Source organism: Perca flavescens, chromosome 21 (genome assembly GCF_004354835.1).
Source record: "Perca flavescens isolate YP-PL-M2 chromosome 21, PFLA_1.0, whole genome shotgun sequence".
NCBI lineage: Eukaryota > Metazoa > Chordata > Actinopteri > Perciformes > Percidae > Perca > Perca flavescens.
In genome coordinates, this window is record NC_041351.1 from 29,476,566 (window position 1) to 29,489,985 (window position 13,420).

Genomic DNA, 13,420 nt, shown 5'->3' on the forward strand with positions numbered 1-13,420 from the left:
GGGTGCAGCTGAATGGCGGGTGATTAACTCATGATTTGAATGTTTGGAGTTTTCCCGTGAAATCCACCTAGGTTATTATCAGTGCGGTTGAGGGGATATATTTAGGATAACGACTACGAATGCAAAGCGTTTTAAAAAGGTCCTCGAAGTGCACGTGTATCCCCTCAGACCCGCTTCCAGTGTTAAACAGTAACCGACAACTTCTCGTTTTGACCAGGAACAGAGAAGCTGCCTCTCTCTGACCTAAGCGGGTTGGGACCATCTTGGTTTGGTTTTATGACCAGGTGACTTCATTAACGATATGGTCGCAAATCACGCTCCAGTGTTGGGAGGAAGCCTATCGCTTCATCACTGATAAATCGGCGCACTAATCGAATCCAATGGTTCGATTTTGTGATGCGTCCTTAAAGCGCGCGCCGCTAACTGCCAACTTTCTAACGGCTGTAATTTAGATAAAGTGGACTCGGAGCGCAAACAGGGATACGAGCAGCCTTGAAGACATGAAAGAAATCAGCAAACGGCTAATATTTGGTCTGAGACAATCATTGCAGCGCATCGATCCGGCCAGCTTTCCGCGGCGTCAGGCTCCTGTCGGAGGACAAGATTGATAAGTTCTCAGCCGAGGCGCTGCTGCTGCTTCTTGGGCAGCTGGCGCCATATATGTTAATGTTACCATCAACAATACCAATTAGAAAGAGATAAAGTCACAGTCTGACTTGGTATCTATTGCTTTTGACTTGCCACTAAATCGAAATTGGGACATTTAGGCTTAAGTCAAAATAGTGACTTAATGTTATTTCCCAAGTCTTTATTTTAACATAAGTCAACATTTTGACTTTTTAAAAAGGGTCACAGAGCCCTAATCCACCGGTGTTATTATGTTGACTGTTTAGACCTCTACTTTAACTTGATTACATTCAAAAATAAAGTTAGGAATTGTCAGTTCAGACACTTAAATCACACCGTGTGCGGTGCTACTGCCTCTCCTGTACTTGAGGCAGTGATGTTAGTTTGTCATTTCAACCGTCGGCTTAAAAGACATTTGAGAAAAATATTAAACGATTCATCTACATTTAGAAAATCTTTTCTCTGGCATGCCAGGGGACCAGTTACAGCTGCTGTAGTCTCGCTTTGCCAGACCATCCACACGCTGCGGAGCGGAAGGGGGTCTGGCTAGTCCACGTAGCATTCTGGGATGGGAGGAAAACGTGCTCTGGTCTCGGAATAAAAGCAAAAACTGATATATTATGTGCATCTAAACGTGGTCAGTGATGCCTAGTAAAAAAAAAAAATAGTTCCTATATGATCAGAAGCCACTCTGTTGTGAATGATGTTAGAAATGGTTTTGTATTTAACAAAGAAGAACTGTTTCACTTGAATATTTATTTAATATGCAAGTGCAAAACAAATTAGACAGGCTGTATACACACACCAACACTTTCAGATGTGGAATACACCAATCTTTAAAAAAAAATTATAATAGCAGCTTTACACGGTGTACTGGAAGAACAGAAATTGCTTTCATTCACAAATGTCTTTTTCAGGAGAACAGCTGAGATCATGGCATTTCCACAAACAAGCAATATATTTCACCTGCTTTGTAAATTAATTTTTTCAGCATGGCTACAGAAGGTGGACCTGCTGGTGTTTCATACAAGACCACCTAAATGAAGACAATATTATCACAATACTCCTTTTCATATCAGTCAATATCAATATACCATTATATCGCAACATAAATGAAGTTAATATTTCTGCTCATCTTAAGGATTCCCCACAGTTGTGACTGAGAGCAGGAACTAGATTTATAAGGAAATTATACAAAAATTTTAAATCCTTTTAGCATGAATCATAATAAATCCTGCAATGTGAAATGTTTTTTCTCCAATGTTTGTTTACACAGGAAATCTGTTTGGACATGCGTCTCAATTCATCACACTTCATTCAACAACACGCCCTAAAAACTTCTGGGAGAAATTGGCAAGCCTAGAGCGAATGTTTTCTTTGTTGGAAAAGCCAAGCAGGTGAGTCATGACTAACCACGACAGACCGAAAGGCCAGCTTCTCACTTTGGGTCCCGTTCAGGTGTCGGGTGTTCCTCAGGTGTCGGGTGTTCCTCAGGTGTCGGCGTCCGGAGGCTCCGAGTCGGAGCAGGGCTGCAGAGAGCGCCGGATGTGTTCCAGTGTCCACTGGTCCTGGGGTAGGGCGTGCTCCTCCAGGGTGAACTGACCCTGCTTGGTCCGGATCAGTTCCTTCACATGGGCACAGGACGACAGCGCTGCAGCACACAGGCACTGGTTATTCTCATGGGATGGGGGTGGGGGCTTTTGATTGGGTTAGTTCACTTTATTGACTTTTTCCATTAACATGCTGATCAGTGGTAGAAGTATTCACATCCGTTTCTTAAAGTCACTACATGTAACTTTTACACCTTTCTGAAAGTGTGTAATGTTCCATCTGATGATCAAACGTGACCTGTAACAGCAAACAACACTAACCGTGAAAAGAACGCTAGTTTTAGAGCTAAAGAACTTTGCCCGACCCGACGGGACATGACGGGTTTGGTCTTAATTTCTATCATTTTACATGGGCTTGGGTCGGGCTCGGGCTTGCGCATGACAAAAGGCAAATGAGCTGTGTGTGCGTGCACACATTTGAATAATGTCGGGCTGTCAACAGGTTTGGGCTTTTAAAAAGCTGTCAATCAAAATGTACTTGTTTTTATTAATGCCTCTGCCTGGGTCAGATTTTTACGATCCATCCAAACTAGGCTAAGTTCCCGTATTCAACACTGGAAATGCAACGATGCATCTGCAACTTATTCTGTTATGAATGATTTTCTGTCAGAGCAAAATATTAATGCTAACTATAGGACCTCTCTATAACGCTAACTCAGTAATATACTCTGGGTCATACAGCACCGGAAAGTCAAGAGCTTTACATCAGCAGGTGTGGTAAAAACACTAACGCTTTAGTCCAAAGGGCCCGCTAGAATCAACACAGACTGAAAGGTACATATACACACTTCAAGTAAAAGTGCTAACACCTCACTGTAAAAATACTCCGTTGCAAGTTAAAGTCATGTATTGAAAATGTTACTTAAAAAAGGTATTGTGAAGGATTTTCCAGAATTTTAGAAAAGAACCGCCCTCTGTACTTTTTGAAAAAATGCACATGCACAACACTCTGCCTGCTCCCGAGAGGGAACGCCTATTAAACGTGTGCACGAGAGAGCACTGTTTACAAGTTGCTGTCGGCATGGCTCATACAAGCCTACTTTCCAAAAGAAGATTTGCACTTTTTCACAAATTGAGATGTTTACCGTGTGTCTTGGTGGTGCGTGACTTGTGCCAGGGCTAGCATCGCTAATCATAGCTTACATCAACTTTTACTAGCAGTGATTTTAAATGGATTTCTCCAAATAGCCAAACTTTACCAGAGGAGTAGAAACTTCACGACTGAGGCATCAGTGGGAGGCCCAACCTGTGCTTTTAGCGCAGGCCAGCGTGTGAAATATTCTCCCAAAAGCTTCAATGCTTCAATGAATGGCTGAAACCATATGTGTGGTGAGCTCAAGCTCACCACACATATACACCTGAAAGCTAGGGACGTAAACATATCACCAGAATGATTGACAACTAGGAAGACCAATAGTCTTGATGATCCACCCGGAAAAAGAAAATCCTCCACTATACCTTTAAGTGAAAAAGTATTTAAGTGTAATCAGGAAGATGTACTTAAAGTATTCAATGTAAAAGTACGCAATGCAGAAAAATCCTCCCATTTTAGAAACTGGAAATGATCCAAACTGTTGTGTGTTTAATGGTCTGACCATTTCAGCTGGACTTGTAGGCCTACATAAACTACATGGGTTTTTTGTGAGAAAAAATGAAGTGGTCAGATGAATGTAGTGGAGTAAAAAGTACATTTCTCTCTGAATTAAAAAAGTGGCATTAAAAGGTATGACTCAAGTAAAATACAAGTACCTCAAATTTGTACTTAAGTAAAGTACTTGAGTAAATGTACTTAGTTACATCCCACCACTGATGCTGATGAGGAAATTCATTATCTCACCTTTTCCCAGGTCATCCACCAAGCTCCGGACATAAAATCCACCACCGCACTCGATATCTGTTGTAGAAATAAAACCCTTTCAGCGGTTTGTTTGAATGTGCAATTTAACTAAACGGAAACAGCAGGCAAAGATAACCAAAAATGCTATTTTAAAAGTCAGAAGTCATTATTAAAGAAAGAAAGAAATAGTGCATTCTGCAGCGTGTGCTAACCAAGAGTGAAGAGAGGAGGCTTGAACTCTTGCAGGGTCAGTTTGTACACAGTGACCGGTCTGGCTGGTTTGGCCTCAACCTTGTGACCTTTCTTCAGCAGGACAGACAGGCGCTGGCCGTCCTTTTTCAGCGCAGAGTAGCTGAAATGACAGAAAATCAATAAGCACAGCATACTAAAGATGTCTATTTCATTGAAAAGATAAGCTGCACTCAGAACAGAGTTTATATACATGACATCCATCCATCCATTTCATGTTGCAACCTTAAAGCTGTAGTAACTTTTTGATATTACATTCAAGCCATTGCCAAATGAGTTGCTACAAAGCTAATTAAGACTATCAGCTCCACACAACTCCCTCTGGATTTCTCAGTAGGACTATGTTCAGAAGATTGGGGCGTCTGGTGACTTTCCCACGCAGAAACTCAAGTGAAGATAATTACGTCTTCTGAAGAGTCCAACATGTTTTTTTAATCCTCCGTGTCCTCCTTGGCTACTAGCAACTGTGTGTGTGTGTGTGTGTGTGTGTGGGGGGGCTTGTTTCATGTGGATGCATCTCTACGCGAGCGACAAACAGTGCAAATAAATGAACACGAGACGGATTCTTGCAGTTTGTGAGTTCCATAAAATATAAAACAGTTAGCAGGACATGATCAGAGCATCGGCACAAGACTGGACGTATCGAGTAACGTCACATCTAGTTTAAACTTAAATAAGGCTGTAGAATTATGACTATGCTAATTTAGCTAACTTTAGCTATCAACCATAACAGTCTGTTGTATGAATCAACCTAGGATTAGGGATATATGATACCACTGTCAACCATCCATCCATCCATCCATCTTTGTCCGCTTATCCGGTGTCGGGTCGCGGGGGGAGCAGCTCCAGCAGGGGACCCCAAACTTCCCTTTCCCGAGCAACATTAACCAGCTCCGACTGGGGATCGGCGTTCCCAGGCCAGGTTGGAGATATAATCCCTCCACCTAGTCCTGGGTCTTCCCCGAGGCCTCCTCCCAGCTGGACGTGCCTGGAACACCTCCCTAGGGAGGCGCCCAGGGGGCATCCTTACCAGATGCCCGAACCACCTCAACTGGCTCCTTTCGACGCAAAGGAGCAGCGGCTCTACTCCGAGCTCCTCACGGATGACTGAGCTTCTCACCCTATCTCTAAGGGAGACGCCAGCCACCCTCCTGAGGAAACCCATTTCGGCCGCTTGTACCCTGGATCTCGTTCTTTCGGTCATGACCCAGCCTTCATGACCATAGGTGAGGGTAGGAACGAAAACTGACCGGTAGATCGAGAGCTTTGCCTTCTGGCTCAGCTCTCTTTTCGTCACAACGGTGCGATAGATTGAATGCAATACCGCACCCGCTGCGCCGATTCTCCGACCAATCTCCCGCTCCATTGTCCCCTCACTCGCGAACAAAACCCCAAGGTACTTGAACTCCTTCACTTGGGGTAAGGACTCATTCCCTACCTGGAAAAGGCATCTGTCAACCAATATCATTCAATTGTTTCAGATGACAGACATATTCCGATACCTGAACTTGCGTATCGGCCGATACCGAGTACCGATCCGATAACAGTGTGTCATATATTTTATTATGTTTTAACAACTGTATACTACTATCCCTGTATGGATGGGATATGATTTCTATCTTTGTTGTCGGTCTGGCTCAGGTTAAACTCTTTGTAAAACATGAACAAACACAAACAATTAATGCCACAGAACTTTCTATTATTATCCAGTTTGACAGTCAGTTATACCGGAAAAAGAACATAAATAAACTAATTTAACGTAGATTTTCTTTAGGGCTATCAGATCGGTGCATAAACTCCAGTACTTCCCGATACCAGCGTTTTAGGCAGTATCGGAGCCGATACCGATATCGGACCATCTCTACCTTGAAGCGGAGCTATTTTCATTTCGGCGCCCATGTTATCCAATCTGTCTGTTAATACCAGCAGAGGGGCTGCGCCAGCCCACCTGTTGCAGCCATCATTTCGCCGTCTCCTCTATTTCTTTGGCGAGAGTCAAGCCAGGCAGGTATAACACACAGGAAGGCCACAGAGCAGCCGGATACTTTACAAATAAATAAAACTAATTTAAATAACCCCAGGTGATTTGGGCTGTCACACACACACACACACACACACACACACACACACACACACACACACACACACACACACACACACACACACACACACACACACACACACACACACAATTTCACGGCTTTCTGCCGGTTACACCTGCACATTAAACCATTCAACGGTGTCCTTTCACATACACAGCCGTTTCCTCTGGTGGGAGGCTTTACTCACAGCGGAGGAACTTGCATTATGTCACCAGTGAAAGCTTTCAGTTTCTCCTCAATGTCCAACCTGGTTATGTGTTCTGTGGGCAAAAATCACATAAACATCATCCTGTAAAATAGAGAAAACTGCAGAAAAAGGAGGCATGCTGTTTGGATGAAATTATGTTATTTCTACTTCAATATTTACCAAAGTCTTTCTCCAGAATCACACTGCCAGTGGCATCAAGGCTATCTGTTGCTTTCCCCAGTTCCCCTACAGCAACGTATTTCTGAAAAACAAACGGTATACATCACCAAGTTGTCAGTGTATAAACGACCATTTATATGGAACTGTTGAAATCTGGAAATATTCATGCAGCTCATCTAAACACCAAATATTTTACAACAACAGGAGCAACATGTTTCATTTGGTCAGAGTATGTACTGTACTCAGTGAAACATACTACTCCAGACGAGTAGTGCAACTTGTGCAAGATTCTCAGACAAGTAGCAGACTTATTAAATGGAGGTTTTAATATAGTTTTGCTGTTAAACGCGGACCCCTATTACTTCAAGGATCAAGGATTTATTCCCTTTTTGGATTCTCTGTTCTCCATGAAGGCACGCAGCAAAAACTAATTTCACAAATTCAAGGCAACACTGGGTTATTGATATACAAATGGTATTTTTTTATTTGGACAGCCAGTCGAGAGTAGTCTATATTGACAAGCTTTCAATTTTTTTCAATTGTGATTGGTTTAAAGAAATGCCAATAAACCAGAGCACACCAGACCTTCCTCCGCAGCGCTGTGGAGGAAGGTCTGGCAATGCAAGACTCGTTGAGAAACAGCAAAAGTGGGGAGGAAGAGGGGTATGACATACAACCAAGGTCCCCCAGCTAGGAATCAAACTGTGTCCATTATGGTTGTATGGTATGCGTCCCAACAACTGGGCTACCTGAAAATGTAGTCAGATTGTTTGAAAATGCATAGCTATGACCTAATTTTAGCCCATTTCTAACAATTTCAAGACACAGTTTGAGTATAATTATTAAAATGCCAGGTGAGTGCGATTTCATTTTCCTGATTAAGTTACACACTGTCTGCCAACAAAGTCTATGTCATGGCTTTGGAGTGCACTGGAAATTATTTGTCAATAGAGTTTTCTATTTCATTTCCCCAATAAATACGAAACAAGATTTTTTTGTCATATAAAATGTGCCATACATCACTTACATACACATTTAAAATAAAATACCACTTTGATGAAATAATTTCTTTTTCAAAAGCATCTTAAAACCAACAATGGGATAAAACCCTCAACCAATGACAAAAACCTCATATAAGTATGAGTAAGGGTCTTAACTTTGTGTCAATGCTGAACAGCAGTATGCAGGTGACAAAAGCTCTAAAAAAACCTGAAGGACATGGAACATATCTGGTAGGGTTTATTGATTTTACAGTTGTTGTGATTTCTGATTTAACATTTAGAATAATCAACACACTGTCTGCCAACAAAAAGATTTTTTTGTCATGGCTTTGGAGTGCAATTTGTCAATAGAGTTTTCTATTTCATTTCCCCAATAAATACGAAACAAGATTTTTTTGTCATATAAAATGTGCCATACATCACTTACATACACATTTAAAATAAAATACCACTTTGATGAAATAATTTCTTTTTCAAAAGCATCTTAAAACCAACAATGGGATAAAACCCTCAACCAATGACAAAAACCTCATATAAGTATGAGTAAGGGTCTTAACTTTGTGTCAATGCTGAACAGCAGTATGCAGGTGACAAAAGCTCTAAAAAAACCTGAAGGACATGGAACATATCTGGTAGGGTTTATTGATTTTACAGTTGTTGTATGTGATTTCTGAAGTCAATACAATATAACATTTAGAAGTATTCCTAAAATAATAGTGCGTTCCATTTACTTCAGGACTCAGAAGACGAAGCTGGGAATGACGTCACAGCCGAGATGAATGCGTTCCATTTACAAGTCGCATTTTCATTGTTTTCATTAGCTCTAGCCAGGTTAGCCATTGTTAGCAATGTCGGGTTATAGCAACGCATTACGCTGTTATTTTGTGCATTCAAACAGCGTAACAACAGGTCCACAGATAGAAGAACTGTGTGTATGACTGATTTAGTGAGACATAGATAGACTGTACGTCACTGCAGCTTTCACAACGGTTGATGCACGGAGCAGCCATGTTGGATTTTAAGCTTGGGGTACTTGGTGGTGGTCCGAGTTCCGAGCTTGGAAGTCCGACTTTGACCTCAGATCTCCATCTTAAATGTTCTTGGAACCGTGTGCATTGAGAGCAACTTCAGGCCACAGTCAAATTCCTTGTATGTGTACACACACACCTGGCCAATAAAACGGATTCCATTTGAACTTACCAGACTGTTCTTTTATGTGCCCAGTGCCCACTTAGTTATTATATCCAAATTACTGATGATTATTTATCACAAATCGCATTGTGTAAATAGTAGTAGTAAAGTATTTTTGTGATGCACCAATTGTCAAGCCTACAATATCATCGCAATATCAAAATCAAGGTATTTGGTAACAATATCAATATTTCATTTTCTCCATATTGCCCAGCACTACTTCTGATATAGTGCTATCTACTGTATGTCTTCATTTTGAAATAACAAAAAGGTGTGTTTATATATTTTGTGCATACATTGTTTAATAAACCACGTTTCCAACTTGGAAAATCCGACTTTCAGCACAAATGGAATGCACTATAAACTTTGATTTCTCTCTTATCAGTATTGTATTCCCTGACTACATCTGGACCTTAATACAATGACATATTGTTGCTCACAGCTTTTAGCAAATGTGTGTTATGTTCCTAACTAATCTACAGATGCACAAGTCTTATTGTTTTATATGGTATACTAATGAATAAAATCGTTGTAATGAAAACACACAGTCTGTTGAAGCAGAACGGTTTTGTTAACATAGCTTTTTACACCTTTGTTGTACATATCTATTGACTTTTTATTAACATAAGTACAAACAAACTCACCTTAGAACCAGACAACATTGTACTGAGCATCTTTGTGCCATTCCCAACACCAACAACTGAAAGACACAGGGACAATGTTAGCAAAGCCCTGCTAGCATCCCCTAGAGGTGACAATGTTCATTACACCCAACACAGACCACACAACATACCAACGATTTAGCTCACTTTACAGCTTTACCAGTAGTGGCCCTAGGACTTATTTTCTGATTTTATTACAATTTTATCCATGCTGGCATATGGTCAAGGTATTGTCCAAATTCTGGGTAGGGCTGCAACTTACTTATAATTATTTTTAACTGTCTATAAAATGTTAGCAAAATAAATAGTGAAAAATGTCCATCATAAGATCCCAGAGACCAAGGTGATGTCTTCAATGTCTTGTTTTGTCGGACATAGAAGACTTTGAAAACAAGTAATTACTCACATTTTAAAAAGGTGGAATCAGTCATTTTTTGCCATTCTGCTTGAAAACTATTAGATTACCAAACTAATTGCTTATTTTCTGTCGATCGACTAATAGATTGATTGACCAATTTCTGCAGGTCTAAAGATCAATTCAGCCAACTGCAACAAGCGACATCACAAATGGTAACAGCTACATGACAACCCAACAACATGGAGAAATCACCTTACTGTTTTAAGTCCTGCACCCGCCCATAAAATAAAATGCCCATAAAACACGCATGCAGATGTCGGTATTTCGCAACCAGTTTGCAGTCCGCAAAGATACACAGGAGCTACAATAGTCACACCTGCAAACTCAGAAGGGCTGAAAAAGGTGACACATTTTAAACTGTTATAGTTCATCTCCAGTGAAATACAGACACACTTTTACACCGTTTACCTGTCAGCATTTTAACCGTGTTTACTCCAGCTGCTAGCTAACGGTAGGCTAGCGTTACCTGCTGTCGAGCGTAGTGTTAACTAGCGTGACATGCGGCGATGTTAAGGTTGCCTCTAACGTCCGTTTTCGGAGCATCCGAGAGAAGCGCAGGCATTTCAGTGGCACCAAAATCCGCATTGCAATTCGGTCCGGTAGATACCAGTTGTTAAGGCACCAGTGCCGTATTAGCACCGGGTCTCGGATCTACAAGATTCACGTGGATGACATTTTCCCATTCAAAACGTTGATTTTCACCAAAAAGCGACTAGTTTGCAGGTATGAATAGTGCGCACTAGTGGTGGGCGGATCGATCCAAATATTGATAATAACGTTGGTATTGATATTGGCGACCTGGCTGTCTGTCAGTGGCGCTCCTATCCCAGCATGGAGCAGGCACACTTTGCTCCTCCTCCCCCCTCTTGTGATTTGATGTTGTACCGTCACGTGACTCAGTGGCCACACACACACACACACACACACACACACACACACACACACACACACACACACACACACACACACACACACACACACACACACACACACACACACACACACACACACACACACACACACACACACACACACACACACACACACACACACACACACACACACACACACACACACACACACACACACACACCAGGAGAATGGCAGAGAGGAAGAGAAGCACTGTGTGTTTTTAGGCCGAAAATGAAACAACGGCAAGCTGTATAATTTGTAAAAAGGCTGTATGATACTGTGGTAACACAACAAATGTATACAAGCATATGAAAATTCTGTCCTGGGTTTTAACTTAATAAACCAAAAGAAAAATCACAAAACCACTTAAAGAGCAGCGGGGCGCTCGGACAGCTGGGCAGGAAGTGAAACAGCGAGACTATCCAGTCAATTTACCAAAAGAACGGAACTAATCAGCGGCACAGCCGGAACGTGTCCAGTGAAAAATCGGAGTAAGTTCCGCCAAAGCTAACATGACACTCGAGAAGTCACACAAATCACGTGACAGTTTTTTCAAAAGGTCAAAGTTTCCCCACCCAGCACCCCCAGCACCACCACATGCTTTTCACCTTATTGCCACAGTAGTAGGGTTGCACGATATAAGGAAAATATGTGATATGTAATAACATTGTTGAATATCGCGATAACAATATTACTCCTGATAAACAGATATTAAAGTGTTCAGTTGTGCATTTCTACTGAAGTATTCTGCTAAATTACAAATTGTTGAATTTAAAACATGAAAGGAAAAATCATTTCCAACATTTTCTTATTGAACATTGAATTAAATATAAAAGGCGCCACAACAAAAATGACAGTTATATATTGAAGTGCAGTTTTCTACAGATAAAAAAATAAAAAATCATTTGCGATGACGGTAAAAAACGATATATTGTGCAGCCCTATATGGGCGATATGGACAAAATCAAATATCACAACATTTTTGACCAAATACCATGATATCGATATCAGTGACATATCCAGAGCCCCATACGCTTAGCTACCAGAGGAGCTAACTGGTAGATTAAACTGTTTAGCTCGCCTCTGGCCCGCCTATATCACATACACCGATGTGATTGGTGCAGCTCTGCTACGAGGGCATAGTTAATGAGCATCATTACTGAATGCCAGAGGGACTCGCTGAGCAAATTACAATTGTGCTCTCGTGAGAACTCTGGATTTCCAGGGTAGATGACGCTTGGTGCTTTCACAAAATATTCACACAATTAGATTTGTGATAAATAATCATCAGTAATGTGGATATAATGATTTAGTGGGTAAAGGCAAATAATAGAACAGCAAGAACAGTCTGGTAATTTCAGAAAAGTACACCACTTTACTGTAATGCAGCCTTTAAAACCAGGAAAATACAACACTTATGTCATATTATGACATAACGATATCCAAAATCTAAGATGATATTAGGGCTACACAATTAATCGCAATTTTATCAAAATCGCAATTTGGACTAATGCAATATCCAAATCACAGGGGGGCAAACTATTTGTTGAAGGTAATGGTTTGACACATGTCAACAAACCATTGTGAATGAAGTAGTGTGGTGCTGCAGAGACATCCCGGCCTACAAATCGTATCCTACAGACTAAAGAAAAAAATGTGTTTGGTACAGACCCTTGCAAAAAAAAAAATCAGAATAATGATACATAAACGATCATTCCCTTCAATATCATGAACCATATCGCAATCGTAATATGTGTCAAAATAATTGCGATAGACATTTTCCTCATATCAATATCTAGTCTCATATCACGATATCGATTTATACTGATATATTGCCCAGCCCTACTTAGTAGTAATTAATAACCACAATGGAGAAATATCAACGTACATCGCATTTTGGGTGGAACTTTTCTACCAATATCTACTCCACATCAACCGAGCTAAGGCACAAGTGCCTTAGCTCCAACGAGCCGCTTACCTAACACCCCGCTAGCAGCGCTGTCCAGCGTCCCTCCGTGGCCCATCTTCAGGCTCTGCTTCCTCCTCTTCCGTGGGTTAGGGTTTTGTACACCAGCTTCTAAAAGACGAGAGACCCAAAACATGCCACTGTTAGCTTCAACACATGACAACAGACACATTTCCTGATTCCCGCCCCTGTCGAATTACCCTTGAGTAAAACTTCTTTGAGTGTATTCAACACGTCTGCAGATGTCGGTCCTTGTTTCTTATATATCGCAAACAATCCATTTAAAGACTGTAGTTTAGATAGAGAACTAGCTATCGGAGCAGCAGTATTACTTATGCTTCCTGCCATGCTCGTTTCATTCTTCTTCTACATCTGCCAATATTCTTCTTCTTCTGTTATTGGTCCAGTTATCAACTGCGGCTAAGCGAAGCATTTCTTTTGTATTTCGCCATCTGCTGGTTCAATAAGTTACTCATTA

The 13,420-nt window shown here is 41.1% G+C and overlaps 1 protein-coding gene across 1 annotated transcript; it reads right to left on the minus strand.

The window, feature by feature from the left end:
- Positions 1-1,368: 1,368 nt before the first annotated feature.
- trub1 (TruB pseudouridine (psi) synthase family member 1) lies at positions 1,369-13,360 on the minus strand. The gene is made up of 8 exons (XM_028568033.1): positions 13,143-13,360; positions 12,955-13,053; positions 9,629-9,684; positions 6,793-6,874; positions 6,613-6,685; positions 4,287-4,426; positions 4,075-4,131; positions 1,369-2,278 (listed from the first exon to the last, which is right to left on the minus strand). The coding sequence occupies exons 1-8, from the start codon at positions 13,288-13,290 to the stop codon at positions 2,118-2,120; spliced, it is 816 nt and encodes a 271-aa protein (XP_028423834.1). The 5' UTR covers positions 13,291-13,360; the 3' UTR covers positions 1,369-2,117.
- Positions 13,361-13,420: the final 60 nt, after the last annotated feature.